This window comes from Siphateles boraxobius, unplaced genomic scaffold (genome assembly GCF_051911475.1).
Source record: "Siphateles boraxobius isolate OS27281-9 unplaced genomic scaffold, OSU_SipBor_1 6, whole genome shotgun sequence".
NCBI classification, from domain to species: domain Eukaryota; kingdom Metazoa; phylum Chordata; class Actinopteri; order Cypriniformes; family Leuciscidae; genus Siphateles; species Siphateles boraxobius.
Genome location: NW_027509186.1, coordinates 30864402 through 30888343, shown reverse-complemented (window position 1 = coordinate 30888343; position 23942 = coordinate 30864402). Strand labels below are relative to the sequence as shown.

Here is a 23942-nt window from a genome sequence, read left to right as displayed (position 1 = left end):
TTTTGCTCAAGCTCCACTGACTGCCTTTAAAGGAGATTTTGTGACTGACAGGAACCCTGTGCTGAGGTTGGCCTTTGGCTCCTAGTCTTCCTGTTTACCTTGATAACCGTCATTCTGTGGTGTAAACGTGTGAGAAAATATGTCTATGAGTGAATGTGTAAATCTTTCTGTGCCCATCTGAGACTGTTTTTGTGCACAGTAATACTTAGCAAGTAACAGTTACATCTCAACAAAACAGGCGGCAAACGCTCCTGACACCCACTATAATTATTGAAGTAGGAAACTGAGAAACCTCAAGCGGTGTCTGCCGTGGACTGAAACTTCAAACTCATTGTTCGGTGAATGAGTAAAAATGTCGTTGAAACCTCAGTATGATGAGTGAACAGATTTAATGTTGTTTCCTAAACGGTGACCTCTATTTTCTACAACTCACTTTTTAAATGGGACTTACTGAATGTATGACTGGATGTATGACTAAGAATGATAACTGACAAATTGACAGTTACTTTTAGTGACGGGATTGGAAAGCTTGACTTGTCTTGACTGCTTCTCCACTATGAGAATTACTTACTATAACTATAAAGAAAAATTTAGTCTATTGATCTAGTAATTTGATGTCATTTTAATTTTTCTTTTTTTTTTCCTTTTCTTTTTTTTACACAAAATTATTTTAATGGGACCAATCCAGTGTCTCTAAATATGACTTTGGTCTGAATGGTTGGCAGTAAAATGTAAATGGAAACTTTTGTGGTATATCTATTTAAATGTGTGGTTTATCTTTTTTTAACATTTTTAAACACCTACAACTCATTAACTTTATTATAATTATAGTAAATAGTAAATATAGTAATTATAATTTCATTACTGTTAGATCATAACCTGTTGTCACACCAGAACATACAGAAAAAAAAGATACTATATCAAATCTATGTCCATAATAAATGGGCATGAGATTCATTTTTAGGTAATGATTTAAAAATATAGTGGAGACAAGCAGTTTGTGGGTTATTCAAAGCGCGAATATTTTGGGGTTTGGGTTGAGGAACACTCACACACACACACACACACACACACCAACCATTGGCAGCTGACTATGACCTCTTCTGCCCCACAGCCTAACAGATTCAACCACTCACACACACCCTGGCACATACATTCAAGTGTTTTTTTGCTCTAGTTGCCTTCTTTAATGACTTCAACATGGGCCTGCCAATATTTTTTATTTTAGGAATGGTTCTGAATCTTGCTCACAGCATGGACTTGCAAGGTAGGTTTATATCCTCTCAGGTTTAATAATGTTTGGCTCATTTTGAGCAGCTTGTATCAGATGATGCTGTTGTATTTTCTGGCCCCTTTGAATATCTTGCATATTATATGGTAGGCTATATATTAGAACAGACAGCCTTTGGATGGAATAATGTAAATTAGAAGCATTTGGTAAAACATGTCAACACAACCTGTACATTTCATTTGACAATCTTTGTCAGTTTGTTCACACTGAGAATACATTTCCAGAGAAAAAGGGAGGGAATGACAATTTTCTGCAATTGTCCACCAAAAAATATTATTGTTAGTTTTTTGAAATTTACATGCTATTTGATTTGATGCTATTGTTATTTTGAGCTTTGGCTGTTATTGCAGTAGAATTTTGAGTAAGTGAGGCTTTTTATAATGATAAGCCTTATATCTATTGCTAATTGAGAAGAGCTGCATGCAATAAATGAAGATTTTTTAACAAATTCTGCTCTAGGCATTTCCACTGTCGTTTCGAGAAGAAACATTTAACCACATGTCCCTTTCATTCTGAAACCAATGTGGCATGTAAACAATAAATTCTGTCTTGTATTTATTTGGAAGTACTGATGAAATTAGATCCCTAGAAAAGATAACATTTAAAAAAAAAATCAAATGTGGTTTAAATTGTTCAGTATGTACAATAGCAAGGCAAGATTCATCTTTTTTTTCCATAAAATGAAGTGAATAAACATAAAAATGTCTATTGCAATTGTGTTTAACAGTTTGTGTTTCTTTTCTGTGTCTTGCTGGTGTCAAGATTTGTAACGGTATTAAATCAGTGTAGTGATGACGCATGCAGCTGTGATTTTGAACACAGAATTGTGTTTGCATGTAATCAGTTAAATGACGATGAATCAGGTACAGTGGTATGCGTGCGGTTTACAGCAGCACGCAACATGTGTGTGAAAGACCTGTGTTGGAAAGTCGTGTCACATGACTGAAAAACCAAAAACATCTGCTTCCTCTCGTGCAAAGCGACTCAATTTCAACCCCAGACTTTTTTTTCCACTTTTTTTTATTAGGGCCTTATGCATATCCTTTAAACATTGTAAGCAATGTTGCCAGTACATTGCATTTTTAAGATAATTTTAGCTTTTCTGAACAGTGCAAAATTGGGAATGGTCCTTATAGTTCACCTAGAATTAAAATTCTGTCATTTATTTACCCTCATGTCATTTTTAAACTCTGTATGACTTTCTTTCTTCATTGGAACAAAAGGAGATATTTTAATAATGTGCTGGCTGCTTTTTTCCATCACAATGAATGGAGACTGGATGCAAAAAGGATGCAAAAGCATCACAAAAAGTAGTCGACCTGACCTAAAGTTCAGTATAACTTAAGAAGACTTGCTGTATATCACACAAAACTACTTTTCTATTCTTTGTATGGTGCTTTTTGTTATTTTGGAGCTTGAAAGCCCAAATCCCCATTAACTTTCAATATATGGAAAAGCGCAGCTATGACATTCTTTAAAATGTCTTCTTTTGCCTTCCACAATGAAAATGGTCCTTCAGGTCTGAAACCACATGAGGGTGAAGAAATAATGACAGAACTTACTTATTTTTTGTCTGGGTGAACTATCCTTTTAAGAATGTTGTTTCTTAATTTACTCTGGGTTACGTAATATGCCCTTCGGGATTACTTTCACAAAATGTTAGGGACTGTTAAATGGACATGTCAAGAAATCCTTTTGTTGGCCGCCCTATCATGAATGAAGAAATCTGTCAAAGTTTATTACGAGTGCCAAGTGCTAACACTTCCCCTGACTGTGCTTTATATATGTGGGGTTAGCAGGGGACACGCTGAACGTAAATAAAAAATAAAATTAGTTGTTACCATAATGATTACTGTAATGGACTATGTCATTAAATCTTTGAGTAATATTCGTCCCCCTCCTTATTTATATACTTTCAGATTCAGAGGCCAGAGACTTGGTTCTCAGCCAAACTGTGACAGGGATTTTGGGAGGGGAGGTCTACTTGCATTGTCTGTACACTGGACAAAGTAAAATCCTTTACTCCTCCTGGAACCGGCTGGATTCTTCAAAGAGGTCAAAGAAAATGGTAGGATACCATCAGAATAAGAAGCCTTTCAACAGAGAAAACTTTGATATCCCGGCATCACTTACAAACCTTACCGTAAAGATAAACGTGACAAGCCTCGACCTAGAGGGAGAATATGCATGCATCTTTAACTCTGATGAGGATGAAATAAAGGACACCATGTTTTTCAGTGTTATTGGTGAGTATGAATAAAGATTGAAGTGTGAAGACGGATTTCTGAATAGTTCACCAAAAATGAAATTCAAATCATTTAGTCACTCTCATGTTGTAGTGAACCTACTTTTCTTCCTCTATGAAACACACACACAAAAATGTATTTTGCAAAATTGTGTGGACCCTCTTTTCCAAACAATGAAAGCAATAACACTGAGCTGTTAATATGTCATTCTAAGACACGTCACGTCAGCTTTGACATAAAACATTGGAACAATTGGTTCCTGCAAGGCATAAGTCAAATGGTTTACATTTATGGTGTTTTATGTCAGTTTTGGAGTCCCCCTTCACTTTCATTGTAATTTGAGCTTTTTTCCAGCAATTTTTTTTTTATGTATGACTTGAAGGGTGAGTAAATTAAGACATTTAAAAAATCTTGGGTGATCTATTCATTTAAATTTGAGATGACATACATGCAAAACTCATCAGTATCTCTGTTTTGTCTCTAAGCTCGGCCTGATATTGACATAACTTTGAAGAAGGAAGTTGTGAACAGGACCCTCTACCATGCTGTCACTTGTTCTGCCTCCAGTGCCAAGCCTAAGGCTGTGATTAGATGGGAGATTTCTGGTGCCCTTCCAAGAGATGACATATTCTCTGTGAACATGACAAATACAGTTCATCTCAATGGCACAACCAGTTCAATCAGTGTACTGCGCTTCCCCTTAATTATGAATAATGAGAGCACTGTAACCTGTGTGGTCAATCATTCAGCTTTTACTGAACCTGAGAGAGTCAACATCGAGGTGGACACATTTGGTAAGTTCAGCTTTGATTGGTACAGGTAATCAAAAGATTATTAGGAAATGCCAGAGAGTGTCAGACAACATATATTACTTTTCTGTTCCTGCACTTTGCACCAGTGTTGCATGTGTTTCCTGCGGTATTTGCAGCAGCTGTCCGACCACAAAAGTCACATACTCTGAAGCTACAGCATAGAGGTGTTTCTTATACAATACAAAAACTTAGAAAAACTGTGAAGAATAAATTTCAGCACTTCTGTTTCTTGCAGTTCATTACAGAACACATAATAATTCTCCATCATTTGTTCAATTACTGCAGCCATTTTTGATAGAAAATGTACATGAACATCTCTTTATAAAATTCTGTTTACCTCCTGCCTTATGTTAGCGGTAATATCGCAATTAATTGCAATAGATGTTGTAATTTACAAATAGACTTGTAATTTAAAATATTTACTTATAAACAGACATGCTTATTTGTATGTAAGACACAATCTATGAAGGCAAATTTTACATATAAATTAGAATTTACATAAAGCATAGCATTTGGCCTGAAAAGAAGAACAACAGCTTAATTTGAATACTCACTGCGCTATTTCAGTGCATTTAGTGCCTAGCAAAACTAGATTGCATGTGTTTAGTGAATAGGGCTTTGCACTGAAATACTGCACGCAAAAGTGCCGCTACTTTTTAGTGAATTCAGACTTTGTTATTTCTTGAAACATGACATCTAAACCAATTGTCCTTGTTGGAGCTATAGTTAGCATCTCCAACAGCTTGGTAAATCGAAGGAACAGCTGATAAAACTCAGTTAAACTCAAATGTCAGCTTGTTTAACCTTAAGATCATACTAACAGATACACTTCTCAGTTTTCTAAATAGGATAGTCTCTTAGAGGATTTTTCATGAACTTCCACTGTTCATATTGGCACTTTTCTTCTTTTTATCAGTTTCTCCTATTATGAGCATAGAGACCGTCCTGGTCCAAAAAGGAGGAGAAGACTTTCAAGAGGTCATCTGCATGGCAACAGGGGGGAGGCCACATCCAAATATCACATGGAGACTGCCTGAATTCAAGAACACACCACCTTTACTGAAAAATGACTCCAAACCAGATTCTGTTATCAGTTCTTACTGGTTCCCATCAGATCCTTATGAAGGAGAAAATATCTCTTGTGTTTTTGGCTACATGTTTCTCCCTTTCATAAACACAAGGACAATCACTTTGCCAATTTACTGTGAGTACCAGCACTATTTAAACTGAATAGATACACATATGTAGCATGTCTGAAGCGGTCTCTTACTTGTAAATCTTTGTTCCCTCTAGATCTTTCCTCACTTCAGCTGAAGGACGTTGATGATCCCATTAACAGTGAGAATCAGACTTCACTGGCGTTTCAGGTGGGGGACGCGGGCATTAAAATCAAGATGGATGTTTTGGGCAATGTACCAAGTTATAAAATAAACTGTTCCAGGTAAGAATTATTAATAATATACTGATGCAACAAAATGATAGTTCTAGACAATTTCCTCCACATTATAAAAATATTGGATTCTAGTATATTTGCTACAGCATTTGCTAAGACACTGAGACAAGTTGTGAAATGCTTGCTCTGCACTTTTGTTTCATTTAATCAAGAGAAGGCCAACCACTGCCTGAGGATGTAGATGTGGTTGGCAGCGATATCTTTATAACCAGAGGTCCTGTAGAGCTGCACCTTGCTGGACAGTATCTCTGTCAGGCCTCTTACCGTAGGCATCAAGTTTCCTTGCAATTCACAATTGAAGTGAATCCAAAAGTTATATTGCCAGGTATTGTATTTGCTGTCATAATATTTTATCATAAAACTGCATTCACATTCTACACTCTATTTACTTTTTAAATATGTTTTTGTTTTTAGTGACATTTCCCCCAAACATCAGTGTGAATTTAGTAGAGAATTCAGAGTACATTCACATTGAGTGTTTGGCCTTCAATGCTGTTCCCACTGCAAACATGTCCTGGATCATTTCACAAGACATGAATAGTACAATTCAGTCTAATGTCACATCCTATAATGGATCTTATTCTGTCAAAAGTGTCTTGACTGTGCCCAGCTGCATGGCACGCAAATATGTAGCTGAGTGTGTAGTCGACCATCCTGCTTTCATGGAAAAAGAGAGGCGGCAGATTGCTCTTCCTATGTGTGGTAAGACACTGATGGCTGCAGTCATCATGAACAATGCCTACTTACTCTCTAAATTTCTTCTAGATGTTTAAACATGTAGCAGGGTTGTGCACCATTCAGTGCCTTTTAAATTAGATTCCTGAATTTGAATTTGTTGTAGCAAACAGGATGTAGAATTGAGATTCAAATTTAATTGTAATTGAAATTCAAAGACTCAACTGTAATTTTTAACTAAAAGCAGAGTTTTTCATACACAAACCATTGAAAACAAATTGTCTAATGTTTTTATGGATGGATGGATGGATAGACAGACTAGGTTTTATAACAGCTATCTATCAAACGTTCTGATAAACATGTTGTTTATTGATTTTGGTCTTTTTTGCAGCACCACCAAATATAACCTTGCAGTCTAGTATTAAATGGGACAGTGGCGTTGCATACACATGGCTGGTGTGTTCAGTGCAGAGCCAGACTCCAGCAGCGTCCATCACCTGGGCCGTAGACTGCCATGGCAATGACAGTGGCTCTAGTGAATTCGTAATGAGTCAGCCTGACTTTCAGCAGAGTCATATGGTAGCTGCCCAGAGTACGGCAGGTATTCCTATTTACTCACATGCCGGATGCAGCGTGACCTGTGCGGTTGAGCTTCGAGGGTTAGAGAAACCAGAGAACAAGACTATTGACCTCCCACGCTTAGGTAAGTTTTATTACTACAATAACCCCAAAACCCCTCTTGAGCCAAAATGTATTCATTTAATTACATTGGGAAACTAAATGTCAAACCATTCACTAACCTAATTGTCACTGTATATCAGTGCGAAACTGGGCCAATCTGTATGCTGTGCTGCTTATTGCTGGAATTTAAAGAAATATTCTTGTAAAAGTTAAGCTTAATCAACAGCAGGTGGCATAATGTTGATTACCAATAAAATGAATTGACTCCAAAAATCTGGGTTACGGTGTATTTACAATGGAAGTGATTGGGGCAATCTTTAAACCTTAAAATACTAAGTGTCAACAATATAGACACAATATATAAACTACAGTATATGTTAACATGATTTTAGTGTGAAAAATTGCTTCCGAACCTTTTCTGTGTAAAGTTATATTCAATTTTACTTCTTCATTTCCATGACAATGTAACACTTAAAACCTTTAAATGACCGCAGAAATAATAAGAATAACTTTACAGCTCAAATAATACGTTTTGACAAAAATTGTAAGTGGCGCTTTTCAATGTCATTGTAAGGGCCTCACCGAAATCTCGATTTTTGCATTTTAAAAAAATAATACGAGGGACGACGAGTCAAAACAATTTTTTTCTGGTAATCGACATGATACTACAAATGCAATCAGTTGCGCTTAACCTATCTCAAACCCTATTCCTTTAGTCGCAATGTAAGATCTAGTTCTAGTTCAGATCTAGTATTTCGTATCGTGGTGTACGTCTAAGTGAAATGGATTTACAAAAAAGAAAAATGTAGAACAGAGCTTAGTTTCGTGTATTGATCTTTTTAGGGGGTAACAAAAATGCATACATATATGTATGATGAATGGTTCACATTAAGATTAATAACATGCATTAAGAAAATAGATGGGTGAATTTCCATTTCATGCTGAATAAAGTCCAATTCACACTGCAATGAGACACCGACCAACACGGACAATCATCAGATTACAGTACGTCTCAGACATTCAACCACCGACAAATGCCAATTAAACATGTTCGATCAGTGAAAACAACCACTGACCTACACCAGACAGTGACTGGGGTAACTCACTGATCCACCAAAACCTGACATATGTGTCTGTTGCTGTTGGTCGGTGCAATGAGAACTGGCCTTAAGATTATATATAGCTAATGGAAGCACTGGCCGATACATCAAGTAATGAAAACCTCTTTGCTATTAGGTCCGTCTGCAAGCCGTGTGTTTTTGGGTGAAGAGAGATACACTCATATTTGGCATGCTGTGTGCAAGTATAGCGGCGAAGGGGTGAAACCCAACATATCCTGGATCCTTCCTGATGAAGACACCATAATTCCGGCAACTACTGAGTCCAACTATAACGGAATTAAAGTAGAAGTCAATTCAACTTATGAATTTGAACTCAGTCAGTATGAGGGAAAGAATTTGATATGTCTGATCCAGAACAAGCTCGGCAGGGATGAGAGACTGACGATTCGTGTTCCAAAATACTGTAAGTGTTTCTCAACTTAAAAAATGGTGATTGGCATGAATTCTGGCTGTTCATTTAGTAAATGTATTTTATTTGCTTTATAACGCAATCTGTTGTTTCTTCCAATCAGCTATCTCATCTATTGAAGTTGTAAACAAAACCACATTTGATCGTAGAGGTCATGGCCAGCGTGTGCATCGATTAGCATTGCAAGAAAACCTCCCTAATCAGAAGATACTTCTCAGAGCCCACGGCAACGCATCATCATACAAGACAACATGTTACAGGTATGTTGAGTCATGCATGTTTACATAAGGCACAACATACTTAAGAATTCATATAGGCCCATCAAAAAATAGAAAAGACAGTATCACGGCCTAAGGTGCAGTTCCACAGCACTCTCTCTTAAAGCCTAAATGTGCACATTGATTTTTATTTTATGTCAGACACCCAGAGGGATAAATAGAGAAGGGCTAGTTAAAGTTTTAACAATAATGTTTCACTGCATCAGACTGTGAAGATCTAGATTATTCGTTTTGCTTGAACCATCACATGCTTTTACTATTCTTATCACAGAGCAATGTTCCCTTAAGTTTGTCATTTTTAATGGACACTACTACATTATCTTACTCACCCTCATTTCATCCCAAACTTGTTTTTCTATGTAGCACAAAAGATATTCAGCAGAATGTTCATGCTGCTCTTTTCCATAGAATGAAAGTGAATGGAGACAGATGCTGTCAAACTACAACTAAGTGTCATTGTCAATTAAAACTAAAACTACATGTATTACAAATTGTTTTTGCTAATTGATATAAGGCTGAAATAGTAGATAATAAAAAGGTAAATTAGAAATGTTCCCTTAACAACTAACTGAAATCAGTGAAGTACTAAAATGACTAAACCTGAAATAAAAATAAAGCTAAATAGAAATATTTATTATTATAATAATTAATAATAATAACAAAGTCACAAAAAGATGTAAGCAAGTTAAGAGCTTGACAGCATGCGTCACCATTCACTACTATTCTGTTCAGAAGAGCAGAGTGAACAAAGAAAGTCAAAGAGGTTTGAAATGACATGAGAGGGAGTAAATTATTTTATTTGAGCAAATTTTTATTTGTCTAAACTATTCCTTTAACTTTTTCAATACCATTGTAATTTGTTTTGTATGTGCTAATGACAAATTAACCAAAATTCTTCTCTATGTTCCATCTATTAGTTTCTAGGGAATAAATTGACTTTTTTTGCACACACACCAGTGTTCTTTTTTTCTCTGAGCCATGCCTCTGAATTGTTCTTATCCCAGGGAGGACGGGTCAGCAGCACACACTGTTGCCTTGGCATTAGTTTTTACAGAACCAGTGTCCGACCTGGATGCAGGACTGTACATATGCCATGTCTCGTACCAGCACCACACGGCTAAACTTTTCCTTCGTGTGGATGTAACCAGTGAAGAGACTGACCACAGTGAGTTTTGCACATATCAGCCCTAGTCTAGATGATCAATATTGGTAGTATATAGATGTGCTGTGAATTAGCTCAGAATTCTATGTCTGATTATCCACAGTGATATTCATCACCATCTGCATCACGTCAGCCGCTGCAATCGCCCTCATCTTGATCATCGTTTTGTTTGTCCTCTGGTGAGTACAGTTGCTTTAACAACCTTAGGTACAATTTAGTTATATATTACTATACAGGTGAGATTACTGGAGGCAAACAGGAAGCAAGGTATCTTACCTAGACCAATAACATGCATAGTGTTCATAAACAGGATACATGGTGGCTTGCACAAGCTGGCAGACGAAAAACCACATCTACCGCTACTCTGCTATTCACAAGACATAAACAGATTGTTCATGTCTGAGTGGTAGAGACTGATGATGTCAATTAAAATTGCATAAGTGATGCCTTTTTTGTTGTACAAAGAAACAGACCTGTATAAATGAACATGTTTTATCCCATTGTTATTTCTTTCTAGTAAAAGTGAGAAAAGTGACTCATCACAAAAGGTACTCAGAAGTGTTATACGATTCATTTGTCAAATAAGATATCAATGGCTCATTTAAATCAAGTATTACATTTTTGTTTGTTTGTTTAAAAAAGAAGAACAGGAGAGAGCGCGAGTCTCTAGCAGCTCTGATGCAGGACCCTCGTTGCCCAGAGAGGACGGGGCTTCCAGGCGAGGCTGGGCCGCACTATGCTGAGCTTGTGCACTATTCTATTGTTTTAGATGTTAAAAGCACTGTGTGAAAAGCACTGTGTAAATCACCGGTTGGGTTTTATGCAGGTAATATATCAGTTTTTGCACACACTTTTAGAGTTCAGGCCAGCTTGGGTGCATGCTTTCAAAAAGGGGAAAATACCTAGAAAATCATTTTTATATAAAATAATATAACTGGTAATGAAAGAGAAATTGTTATTATGTAAATTTCACTAGTGGTCTCAGGCTTTTGGACACCACTGTATATTTACATTGGACTTGCCTTACATAAGTGTTTGTGATATATATGTGTTCTTATTCCTCAATTGCCAATACCAATTGTAGGGCAAAGTCCCAGATTTAAGTAGCTTGGTATTACTTTCAGCATTATAATTAAGTAGCATTGTTTTTATGAGCACGTTTGCAATAAATGTTTTCCTATCTTTTTAGATTGTTATTTTGATCTGATTTGCACAGACATATACTTTAAACGTCTGGTGGTTGTCTTCTATCTTGTTTCAATTCCACCAGGACTTGTAGTGCACAAACTGACTGAATCTGTAACGCTGTAGCACCCTCTGGTGATCGTGCAGTATACGGTGGGGGAATTATACATCTGTAAAGTACTGCAACTGTCCAGTCTGATTTTTTAACTACTTATATTTTTAGTCTTTGTCTGAATGACGACTGGTCTTCCTACGTGTTGCTGATGTTCTGTTGTAAGATGTTTAGATGAAATAATGTTACTGTGATACTTGTAAAACGAGAATAAAATACTTGACAAATTTAAATTAAGTATTGAGTCAGTGTTTGCACGTAAAATGCTTACTCCAATCATAAGCAAATATATAATAATTTTCACAAAGTCAAAATTGATTAAAATATCACATTAAAGCCTTTTTTATACAATGTATGTCCCTGTTACATTGATTTACAAAGGTTACAAATACTATGTCATTATTGCTGATGAAACTTTTCATACACACTACACAGTCCAACCATAAAGCAAAATTTTTACTTTATGCATGTTTATCGTTTCTTGTACAGGCAAGGTTTCAGCTGAAGTCCAGCTTTCTTTGCATTCTCTGGTGCTTCTTCTGTCTTTGTGAATTCAAAAGAGTAGAAGTGGCTGTTTTCTGTGTCCTAAAGAAAAATGAGTGGAAATAAACAGCTTGTATTTATTATATAGTAAATTGAAGCTACATTTTGATTAATAAATTATGATCTGTTGCAATCTCCATTATTTTACTGAAAAAGCTGAGAAACTAGAACATTTTATGTTAGTGTGATTGTTAATATATTCCATTATTGATTAGCATACTTGCAGAACAGCACAATCCTAGTCTGCAACACTGCACAGTTGGCCTGACTTTCCATCCCTAATACAGCATTAGAACTGCAACTAACAATCATTTATAAAAATTAAGAAGAAGATTATTTTAATGATTGGATAGATTTGGTTTGACAGCTGTCCTATGAGTTTTACACAAACATCTGAAGATTAAAGTATGTTTACACGACAACGATGAAGCGAAAATGTAAACGTTTATCCCTTTGCGGTTTTTTTTGTTGCATACAGACGACAGCGTTGTTAAAACGAAAATGATTAAAACGCTGTATTATGCATGCCAGGCCAGTAGTTGGCAATGTCACTTTTTAAAGAAACAATATGCGCCACACCGTTTCTTCACAAATTCGTGTTTTTGTAGTATCGTTTAGTAATGGTATCGTTTTCAAAAACTTGCACTTTGAAAAAAGTTTGCCTTTTCAGGCCCCCAAAACACTGTTGTGTAATGACCAAACGCTTAAAAAGTTTCCAGTTTTTAGTTGAAAACAGTGTTGTGTGAACGGCCCCTCAATCATGATCACCAACTATCAAGTCTTCCAACTACTATTTGCCTCATGAAAAACATGTGAATACAAGACTTTCAAGATCAATAGATCTAAAAAGCCATTATTATATGATGGCTTAAATTATTAAAAAACAAATAAAAAAAAAGACACACATCGACGCGTTACAGCTAACAAGCCTTTATCAGGGTGTGGGAAAATTAACACGCTGAGAGACACTAGTATGCTATACTTTCATAGCATGATCAATTTGTGTCATGTGACATGGTCACCTGATTAGGTCATATGATACCAAAAGAGGGGGGTCATAAGTGGACAAAAATATGAGGACCAGGTACAGTACATGTTAAGGTACAAACACAAGTATTCTTAAACCGTATTTTCAAATCATATCAAGAGTCAAATTTACATTTTTCATTGGGGACACACGACACTAATATCCGTGGGAGATTTGAACAGAATGATTGGTTTTCACTGCTAATATTTTGGTTCATTAAAACAAACTGTTCAAAAGAACCGACTCGTGGAAATGACTCAGGTTTCCCCTCGCTACAACCAAAGACTACAACTCGCTACACCTAAGTGTTGATACACAGTAATGACTTTTTCAGTTTTTTAGTTAAACTGGATGAAATCAGCTTCCGAATTCGTTCTCTGATGAACAGAAAGTTCAAAAGAACATTATTTATTTGGAAAAGAAATCTGTCGCTTTTAATCAATTTAATCCAAAAAAAATCTTACTAGCCCTAAGCTTTGAACAGTACTGTACGTACACTGGAAATAAACAGAACATTACCTTATTGACTATCTTGAAGCCCAGACTTGACAGTGCACCAATGAACGCACGTATGTTTTCAAATCTACTAGCCACTTCAGCAATTTTAAGAACACCCCTGTTTTGGAAAAGAGCATATATAAGGACTAATGTTAGACACACAACGGGTTTGGGTTTTAAAATAACTTTAAGGAATTGTTAATATCAGTAATATGAGTCAGTTACCCCATCACCAGGACTCTGTTTGCTTCTGCCAAAAACTCTCCCAGATTTGTCCCCATCAGAGAAAGACAGAAAACCACAATATCTACTGTAGAACCACGGAGCGGGACCTGTGAAAAAGTAAAAGAGTGCTGCCTTTAGTATTTTGTCTGCATTATAAATCAAAAGCTTTATTACTATAATAGCTACTTACTTTTGCCATGTCACATGCAGTGGCAAGATCACAAACCGGAGCCAAATCAAAAGAGTGTACTTTATTCTTCACAGTCCGTGCAATTTTACAGTCGCCACAACCGAAGTCTGCGACAACTAAAGAAGGTGGCCTGAAAAAAAGAAGAAAAGGAAATTCATGGACAATTTAGCGACAACCAAAAAGAAAAAAACACTTCAAATGTTGTATTTTTGTAATCATGGAAGATCATTCCATGCATGACCACTGTGGCTGAATCCGAAAATCCGAAATCGCCCCCTATACCATAAAATAGGACATTATTTGAAGGATCAGACATTTGTAGTGGTGTCCGAAACCATAGTGGACGTTATTGAGTGCACTCATTCTATCCCACATTGCACTGCAATAACGAGTGTACAACCGATGTACGTTCAACGGCTGCTTTCATTCACTCCTTCAAGTGAACAGCATTAGTTTAATTAAAACAAGTTTGGCCTGATGTTTTAAAACAAACAATTAACTGTAGAACAAAACTATACTATAGTAGCCATGACAAGGGGATAAAATAAAAGGATAAAATAAAATAAAAAGACCATGCAAAATCCATCTGTCTTGTGTTTAATGTGAATGTATATCAATTTCTATTCTTGCTATTTTTTTTAAATATTGTATATATAAAAAATATATATATTAAAAACATATACCCACAAAAATATACTACATTAAATAGGATTATTAAATATTATTTTATTGTTATTACTAAAAATAATTGTATAAATAAAACACATTTATATACTTAGATGCTTAGAAGTCTATGATTGGATCCTTATTGCAATGATTATTATGTTTCTAGCATTTTAAATGTTTGGCAACAGCATATTGTGAGCATGTTTGGGAGGGAGCATGAAGAAAAATTGACGCACCTCTTGATGGAAATAACATCATAAGAGGTGCATAAATGTTTGGTCAAGATCATGTATCGACAATGCAACAATCGAGGACTCTGAAGTCAACTCCAGCACATGTCAAAGACTTTCAAAGAATTTAAGGTCTGGACTCAGAGGTGCCAATTCATGTGTGGAAATAATTCTTCATACTCCCTTCCCAAACATTCTTTCAAAATTTGAGCCTGATGAATCTTGACACTGTCATCCTGGAATATGGACATGATGTATAATCCTACATAAAGAAATCAACAAAAAGCATGTTCTCTCACTTTTGACAAATATAGGAAATGATCGAATCCACAGGGTTTGTGGGCCAGTGCTGAACTTGTGTTGTGTAGCCCTTGTGGTAAACCGCGATGGCTTCTGGGTCCTGCTGAAACATGCGTTTGGCCTCACCACTGGTCGACGTGTAAAGCAGCTCATTGATGTAGCGGAATCGAGCAGCTTCTAACTGCCTCACCATCTTTGTCCTTAAAGCAGTTGAGGGGTCAGTTGCCATTTGCTCTTCATCACTCTTCATATTCACTCTTGTACCTTTCGGTTCTTCTGGTTCCTCTGTGGCTTTATTACCATCATCAGTATGACGCAACTTTAAAATACGACGCAATTTCTCTGCCTGCAATTGCGATTTTTTCATCATTTTAGAAGGTTTCTCTTTTCCGTCCACTTCACGCGAGATGTTACCGTTGCTAAGAGAGTGATCTGCTATTCTGGAAGTTTTATCTGTTTTAAAGTCTTTACAATTTTCAACATCATCTGTAGTGGAGGAAATACCATTCTTTTCACAAGACTTTTTCGTTTTTTTGGAATTTTGTTTCTGCACTTTCTTTGATTTGTTGCTGTCCTGTGTTTGTACTAAGGGTTCCTTCTTTACATTGGCTTTTTCGACACCAGTCAGTTTTTTAGACTTTTGGTTGAGCACTTTCTTGGATTTGCTGATGTCCAGTGTTTGAACTAAGGGTTCCTTCTTTACATTGGCATCATCAAAACCTGTCGTTTTCGTAAGATACTTGTTCTTACACCGTTTTTTGTTCTTCATCTTGTTCCTCCACTGCTTTCTGCTTAGCTTTGTCTCTGCTTGACTTTCGTTTTCCTCCAACAGACGACCGACTCCTATGTCATTCTTATCTTTTTTGGAATCTTGTGACACCTTAGAACCTGTAAACACAAATTGATGTGAAAAAGTCAGTAATGTTCAAGATTGTGGACAAATAAAATTAGTAGCACGTGCTCTCACTTATTCCTTTCATGGCCTTCTTCATTAGCTTCTGCTTCTTCTTCATAGGTGTTTCAGGTGAATCTACTTTATCTTGCTGCTTCCCTTCATTATCAGCATTAGACCTTCTTTTACGCTTTTTGCACCTTTTCTTTTTCGTTGTCTGGACTGCAGGAGAGGCGTCTTTCTCCTCGTCACTATCCTCAAAAACTTTCTCAATTTCCCAGTTAGGAATTGACCCCAATGTTTGCAAGGTTCTCAAAAGACTTTTTTTTGCCACAGACTTATCCTGTTGGGATAAAAGTGCCAGGTAAAAAAAATGAAATTCAAGTGACAAACCTCTATTAAATAAGGGACAATAATAATAATACCTTGCAGGGGGCAGGAGACACTTTAACAGTGTAAGATGATCCATCTGCTGATGGAGAATCAGTCCATTCCTCTTCAGCAAACATGATTGCAAACGTTGCTAATGTTGGTTAAACACAGTAAACCGTGTTAATAAGTGTATAGAGTCTGAAATCTAACCGTAAACAGTTATGTGACTGCTTATCTGGTCAGATGGTAAAACTGATCGTGCTGTTGGAAGAAATTAATTTTCACACACCCCAAAACATACGACAGTAGTATTCCACAACTAATTTCAGATTGATTTACGTTTACGCCTTACTTACATCTCGCTCCCTCTCTCACACGCGAAAAGCACCGACACGTGTTTTTGTGTACATCCGGGTTACCGTGACAACTTCCTTTCTAATGTGATGCTGCTGTTTAAATGCGCTTAATCTTTCACTGGTAAATGATACTCGGTCCATTATATTGGCAGAAAGTGAGCGAATTTCGAAGCTGGTTTTGTTAAGTTTAACTAATGACCTGAAACCAATGTAATATTTTTTTACAGTCTATATGGTTTTAACTCTTAAAGTTTTTGCTTGTTGTAATGGGGAGTCCAACTTGTTTTCCGCGAGTCGGTTCTTCCGAACGGTTCGTTTCAACGAACCAAGATTTCATGACACACGATCCATTATATGGGTAGAGAGTGAACGAATGCGGACGCTGATTGCACCAAGTTTAACTAATGAACTGATAAAGTAATTTCTGTGTTTTAACACTTAAATTCGTACAGTCTTTGCCTGTAGCGAGGGGGAGCCCGAGTCATTTCTGCGAGTCGGTTCTTTTGAACAATTTGTTTTAATGAATCAAAATAAAAACAGTGAAACCCGATAATTCTGTTCAAAATTCTGTTCCACGGCTATGTCGTGTGTCCCCATCACATTTAAGCAGATTGTGTGTAGTCTCGAATCTCGATCATCCAAAAAAAGATATGAAAATAGTTCATCGCGTTGTCACAAATTTTCCTCTAGATGGCGCCATTTGTTTTCATTTCACCCACGTTGATTCCATCGTGGTTTATGAAACAACTGTATTCAAAAATCTGCCGTTTATCAGATTGTAACTAGATTGTTTGCATTATTTATTGGGAGGAATCTAAATCTGACAACTTAATATAGATAGGTAGGCCAGTGTCCAGAACCCAAGCGACATAGAATGAGCCGTTTTATTTTAGCAAATCAAAAACACTAGCGGTTACTAAAATATTTTACGTTATTACTTTCAACATGCCTGACTTGAAAATAACAAGTATTGCAGTTAACGGTCACGAAACTCGAGGTCGTTACAGGTTGTTCGCATGAAACGTGGTGACTGAATGATGTCTTATGTAATTAATAAATCAAGCCTATTCTTTTCTTCTGAAACCCTTATTTTATTCAACCCTTGCCTTGACAACGATTCAGGATAAGGAAATAGAATAAGCTAGTTGAATGGAAATTTTGGTAATGTATGCATCTAAAAAAAATCTCTTTTAAAATTATTCGTTGTGTATTTAGAGCCTACTGACTTAAGTTTTTTAATGTCAGATTTAAGTGTTTAAATTATCTCCCAGCCCTCTTCTGTAGTAGCGCGTGATCAAGAGGTTGCTGTTACTTTTCTCAGCGCTGATCAGAATGAGTTAATCATTTGTAGTTAGTGTAGGACGATTTTTACAAACGGATTATGTCATGTAACAATCATTTCGATTCTTAAATGTGAACGATTACACGTTTTTGTGCGCAGTTTTCCCCCCAGAATGAACGCGACTCTGTCTTCTAATGAGAAGACACTTATTTTCTTGTCTAGGCAAAAGCTAACGTTACTTGCTACCAACGTTTGCCGCTTGATTTGTTCACATCCGTTGCTGTAACTTCAACCGGAAGTGGTCGAGTTTATTATCAACAATGGCGTCGCAACAGATGAACACCAACAATGCTCAGATGGGCGTTCAGCAACCAGCTGTTTTACAGCAAACGCAAGCTCAACAGCTCAGTCAACAACAAGATTTTGACCCCGTTCACAGATTCAAAATGCTAATTCCATTGCTCAAAGATAGTTTACAGGTTTGTTTGGTGTATTTCATTGAGCATGCGAGCTAACAGTACTTGTTTGAGACAGAAACTAACTTTCATTTACAATTTTATGTTTCCAGAATGTCATGACCATTGCTTCATTAAATTTTGGGCATAATACTGCTATTGACAACGGCTTAAGAACAACAGAGTAAGAGCCCATTTAAATTCTGTCTGTAGCCTATTTTATTATAATTGTCAATTGATATCAAGATGTCGGGAGTGTGTGTGGGTGCGTGCGCGCGTTCGTGTGTAGCCTATATATGTATGTGTGTATTTATGTATTATGTATGTATTTGAAGGATTTAGATGCAAAAACCTCATAAAAAATAGCATTTTAAGTTCTACTCATATCAGTGACATTTCTGAAAATAAGGCATTTCAATAACTGATTAATAACATTTTCATTGCCATTTAAGTGCATTTACTGAACCTAAACATAGCCTGATAAAAATGCTCATTTAAAAAAAAAAAAAAAGTCAGGCGGACTTAGAGGTTTTTGTATCTGAAGTCTTCACAACATTATGATTGCATAACACAAGTTTTATAATATGTTATAAAAATATATATTTCACCTCTCATAATGTAGGAAAGGTAATGATGCAGCAGTTCAGCGGTTTGACAAAAGTTTAGAAGAGTTTTATGCTCTCTGTGATCAACTGGAACTCTGCCTGGTAAGGAATTGTTGTTGTTATTGAATGTCATTTAATTATAGTTTATTAAATTGATGATCTCAACTTCTTAACATGAAGACATTTATTTTTCTGCAGCGGCTGGCCCACGAGTGCCTTTCACAGAGCATCGACAGCACAAAGCATTCTCCAAATCTCGTACCTACAGCCACCAAGCCAGACACGGTGCAAACTGAGTCTCTATCTTACTCTCAGTATCTCAGTATGATAAAATCACAGATTTCATGTGCTAAAGACATTCATAATGCTCTTTTAGAGTGTTCAAAAAAGATTGCTGGGAAAGGTCAGGGAGCTTGTAATTAGTAGCTGGCAATTCAAGGTAGCTTCCTTTTTTGTTTGTTGTCTTGCATAACTTTGATTCTGATTGAAGAAAAATTTTTTTTTTGTATTTTCAATTCTGTCTGTCTATTTACCACTGTGACAAATGTACTTCCACAATTAAAATTTGTATTTTTGAAAGGTTGTGTGTGTTCGTGTCTTATAATCTGCTATTTTGATCTAACAAGCTACCTATAGCATACTATGGTCCTATCTCTTTAGTTTCTAAAAGATATATCAAAACATCTGAAGGGTTGGTCAAAATCCCTTGCCTCTTCAAATACATCTATAATCATATCCTTTTGAATGTATATACTTCCTTTATAAAAATCAAATATATTCATTATCACATAATAATTTTTATATTCTTTGTGCTTGTGAAATTATATTGTCTTAAATGCATGTGATGTAAGTAACCAGTTTCTTTTAGGTGCATTCCAATCTTACTTTGAGATTGCACGCAGTACACGAAGGCCACGAAGGCCACGTAACTCACAAGGCCGTTTGTCTCTTTCTCTGGTATCAGTAGAGGGTCCTAAAGGCAGCGTGGACACATATGATTCTTCGCTGGACATATGGTCAAGCTATATTGAGCGTTACTATATCGAACTTTAATTGTTGTATTAAGATGTATTCTTTCCAGTATATTTCCTTCCTTCGGACTAAATGGCAGTGATCTGTTTTTCTCCCAAATGAGTGAATGTTTTAGCATTATGTTTTGGTATACTTAACTGATAATAAGGAGCTCAGACTCTCTTCAGCCTTGATGGGAGCTGTTATTTGGTAGTGTCTGTTATGTGTGTGTGTGTGTGTGTGTGTGTGTGTGTGCGTATGACATTCTATGTAGGTTCTGGACGTTCGGACCAAACACCCCGGCGCCCTTCTCTAACCTGCGAGGCCACCACAGACCTAAATCTAATGAGTGGACGACAACTATCTTGACTAATGGCGATAGGCACCCCTATCTCCTCACATGTGTTAAATTGTTTAGGCTCTTAATGTTTCTTAGCCAATGAGAATCATTCAACCTGTAAGCAATGACGTAGCTTAGACCTTGGAAATGGTATAACTGCTGTGATCTTTGTAACTGTAAGCGGGGCGGCCTACGAACTCCTGTGCGAGTATTGAAGCTGACTTCTGCTGATGAAACTGCAAACTATCTTCAGTAAATATTTTCTTTAAATTTTTATAATTCTGACTCTGGGTCTTCATTCTTCATATCTGGTTCTGGGTCTTTAACTGTATACCCCTTACACATCTCTCTCATTTAACAATTTTTTTTTGCGTTATTTTTGTATAAATACTGATGAACTATTTATTAATATTTTGAATTGTTTTCATATTTGATAACTTTAATAACATTTTTAGTAATTTAACTTTTTTTGTTTGTTTTTTAAACATTTCTATTTAGCTTTAACTTTTTATTTCTATGTACTTATTTTATTTATGTTAGTTGAGAAGGCAATATTGAATGTTATTTAAATGAGGTTTTTTTTTTTACAATAACTTGTGGGTTAGTACTTTTACTGTACTCCAGTGATTTAAAAAAAAAAAAAGAGAGATAATTTAAAACTGATTGTACTGAAACATCACTTCTGAGTTGTTGACTGCTTATTTTGTTACTGAGCTTAATGTTTCCAAATGCAAACATAAAACCAATGAGCAACAATGCAACCAGTGAGGTGAAGTGCACTATAACACCTGGATTCATCAACCAGGTCAAATGATAATTTATTTTTTATACTAGGCTATATATGTTTTTGAAATTTATTTGAAGTGTTTTGAGTTCCTCTGTTCCAGCACAGTATTTATTTGCTGGATTATGTAATTCAGTAGAGAATTTATTATGAAGCAGCCTCTCCGTTAATGACCTGCCGTCTTAAGGGCTCAATGAAATTAAGAAAGTTGTGCAGTAATCAGTGTAGGCATCAGTTTGGTCTAGAGCATTCGTGCCTACACATGATACAAACTGGTTAGCACAATATTATTATTAGCCTATTTACAATTATTGCTTTCAGTTAAAGTGTCACTTGAGGCCTATCCTTATTAACTTTGCATAATATTATAAACAACGTTACCTTAAATGCTCCTTTTTAATTGTTGCATGGAAGTATACTATTATTCTTGTTTACAGTTTAAGTGTCATAGTTAATGCCTGTTTGAATAATATGAACAAAATTACATTTAATGTTCCTATTGTTATATGAAATTATATTGTTATCATTTATTATTATTGTTTAAAGTTTAAGTGTCAGTTAATGCCTTATTAACTTTGCAAAATATTATAACAAAAAAATCATAATTGTCATGTCGTGTATTATTTATTGTGAGCTACTAGTTAATGGAAGGGTACATATAAGTATGAACGCTATAAGTAGAATAAGTAATATTGGCATTACATTTGAACATTTTGGTTTGCAAATTTGTTAAAACCATTCAAACGTCCCCGCCACGGTATCACTTTTCTCCTTTTTGTTCCCTTGTAATCTCACGTAATTCCACTTAATTCCTTTAGCGGCGCTAGAATATCCTCTGACTGATCGTTAAAGCAAAGAGAAGAAGTTGTTCTGCGCTCTGATTGGTAGTGCTGTTGCTCAGCGGTATCATGTTTGTTAATGCAACTGTCAACAAAGTATGATAGTTTTGATTAATTGATAATATTATTTAGTACACTCTCGATGTGAGGAATGAAGAACAAAAAGGTGAAACCCTCAAAGGGTGTTAGCAACAGAAAAAGAGGTCAGTTACATTAGTGTGGAGCTGGTTATTTATTTGTCGCTAATCCAACAGTCTAACGTTATTAAGGAGATTTTAAATCTCGTAGCAGCTAACCCTAGTGAGGACAAAAACTGTCTCAAAATTTAGTGAGCTGCCTACTTCATTGGCGGGACAGTCCGTATTGACACAGACTGATGCTTATTTGTTGTTTGATATGTCGAGGAATGTTTACTGAAAAATCTATTTGTAGGTTTGAAATGGCTTTTCTTCTTGTATGACCTTCATATCTGTATTATTCTCCACACTTTGCAGTGCTCAGTGATGTGTCTCCATCCACCAGTATTCCTCCTCTGGTAGAAGGCCAGCTGAGATGTTTTCTGAGAGTGACAGTGAGTAAAGTGCTGTGGACCATCATCAGAGCTCCTCCTGTGACTCTGATCAGGCTCAGATGGTGGGGAGAGTCTTCCAGTGGCACCTTCTTCAGGCCTAGAGATGGACACGCTGAACAGAAAGGGGTTAAATCGACAGCCCGCTTCCCAGTTCGATGTGGAGCAAAACAGCTGACGTCTTATTTGACAGGTTAGTCTTGGTTGCTTGCTATAACATGTCTATATAGTGTATTTTATTGGTTGATTGTTGGCGGTCCCTTTTTAGAGAGAAATATTTAAAAGGATAGTTCACCCAAAAATTTAAATTCTCTCATAATTTACCCACACTCATGCCATCCCAGACATATATCACTTTCTTTCTTCATATAATCAATTAGAAGATTTTTTAGGAAAATAATAAATGCTTTATAAATTTGTAATAAATTCATATAATGCAAGTGAAGTTTGATGCTTGAAAAACACAGCGATTATGACACTAATCCATACGACCCCAGTGGATGAATCAGCGTCTTCTGAAGCAAAACCCATTCACTTGCATTATATGAACTCATAGAGATGGATTATATTTCTTAAGTTCAGTGGTGTTTTTTAGGCTTTTTTTAAGTAAACTTAAGTTGTGTTTATTTGAAGAAAGTCATAAACTTCGGGGATGGCATGAGGGTGAGTAAATGATGAGAGAATCTTCATTTTTGGGTGAACTATCCCTTTAAACTTATGTGTAGATTTATTCATCATATGATCCATAACTTAATATAGGCCTAATATTTGTTTGTTCCCAGATATGGGCTCATTGGTGCTGGATGTGCTTACAAAGGTTGATCATTTGCCTATAGCTCGAGCTCAAATCCCTGGCATTGCCCGGCTCTCTTTGTCTCACTCCATAAATGGATATTTCACACTTGTTTCACCGACTTCAGAAAAACTTGGCGAGCTTCAGGTTGGTGAGATGCTCAGCTGTAAGATTGAGCTCAGCTGAGTTTGCATTTTTTCATCTGATCAAATTCACTGTTTTCTGCAGGAAGTTTTTTTTTTCCTCAGTCTTTAGGTTCTCAGTTTAATTATATGTTATTGTTTCACGTGTACTGTAGGTTATGCTTGCCCTGGAACCGTTAACAGAAGGATATGACAGCAGTAGTTCAGTACCCACGACTGATATGAGCCTCGACGCACAGGCTCCTGGAGTAAAAAGTGACCAGAACATGCCTGTTTTGCCATCTCTGGATCAGGCCACATCTCTCCCGAGTGTGAAGGAGACCGCTGGCAGCAGCTACGGTCACATGCCCAGGTTTGTTTTTACGTTTTGAATGATTTGATTGTTGAACGAACAGTGT

General features: G+C 36.3%; 4 protein-coding genes across 9 annotated transcripts in view; 3 read left to right on the top strand and 1 right to left on the bottom strand.

Annotated features, from left to right (window-relative positions):
- Nucleotides 1–1054: 1054 nt before the first annotated feature.
- Nucleotides 1055–11658, top strand: LOC143716366 (uncharacterized). Of its 3 annotated transcripts, none has more exons than XM_077208887.1 (15): nt 1055–1267; nt 3211–3537; nt 4023–4331; nt 5266–5553; nt 5643–5790; nt 5955–6127; nt 6217–6504; nt 6869–7180; nt 8395–8682; nt 8792–8948; nt 9971–10131; nt 10232–10307; nt 10646–10676; nt 10771–10954; nt 11399–11658. In XM_077208887.1, exons 1-14 carry the CDS (start codon nt 1201–1203, stop codon nt 10915–10917), a joined length of 2772 nt encoding a protein of 923 aa, XP_077065002.1. In that variant the 5' UTR covers nt 1055–1200; the 3' UTR covers nt 10918–10954; nt 11399–11658. The 3 variants fall into 3 exon arrangements, with proteins under 3 accessions (XP_077065002.1, XP_077065003.1, XP_077065001.1); XM_077208888.1 differs by having other exon boundaries at nt 1057–1267; nt 10774–10954; XM_077208886.1 differs by having other exon boundaries at nt 1059–1267; nt 10774–11658.
- On the bottom strand, nt 11653–16796 carry rrp8 (ribosomal RNA processing 8). Of its 4 annotated transcripts, none has more exons than XM_077208892.1 (8): nt 16725–16796; nt 16422–16519; nt 16072–16339; nt 15104–15992; nt 13909–14038; nt 13719–13825; nt 13515–13611; nt 11653–12010 (listed from the first exon to the last, which is right to left on the bottom strand). In XM_077208892.1, the coding sequence occupies exons 2-8, from the start codon at nt 16503–16505 to the stop codon at nt 11897–11899; spliced, it is 1689 nt and encodes a 562-aa protein (XP_077065007.1). In that variant the 5' UTR covers nt 16506–16519; nt 16725–16796; the 3' UTR covers nt 11653–11896. The 4 variants fall into 4 exon arrangements, with proteins under 4 accessions (XP_077065007.1, XP_077065005.1, XP_077065006.1 ...); XM_077208890.1 differs by having other exon boundaries at nt 16422–16629; nt 16725–16788; XM_077208891.1 differs by having other exon boundaries at nt 16422–16510; nt 16725–16788.
- Nucleotides 16792–19645, top strand: med29 (mediator complex subunit 29). The gene is made up of 4 exons (XM_077208893.1): nt 16792–18485; nt 18575–18645; nt 19084–19168; nt 19265–19645. Exons 1-4 carry the CDS (start codon nt 18327–18329, stop codon nt 19487–19489), a joined length of 540 nt encoding a protein of 179 aa, XP_077065008.1. The 5' UTR covers nt 16792–18326; the 3' UTR covers nt 19490–19645.
- A 2412-nt stretch (nt 19646–22057) lies between these two features.
- Nucleotides 22058–23942, top strand: part of c2cd3 (C2 domain containing 3 centriole elongation regulator) — a 29302-nt gene continuing 27417 nt past the window's right edge. The window contains exons 1-4 of the mRNA XM_077208884.1: nt 22058–22243; nt 22535–22801; nt 23391–23548; nt 23700–23896. Coding sequence (XP_077064999.1) covers nt 22192–22243; nt 22535–22801; nt 23391–23548; nt 23700–23896 — 674 coding nt within the window. The 5' untranslated portion in view covers nt 22058–22191. The remainder of the gene's footprint in view (nt 22244–22534; nt 22802–23390; nt 23549–23699; nt 23897–23942) is intronic.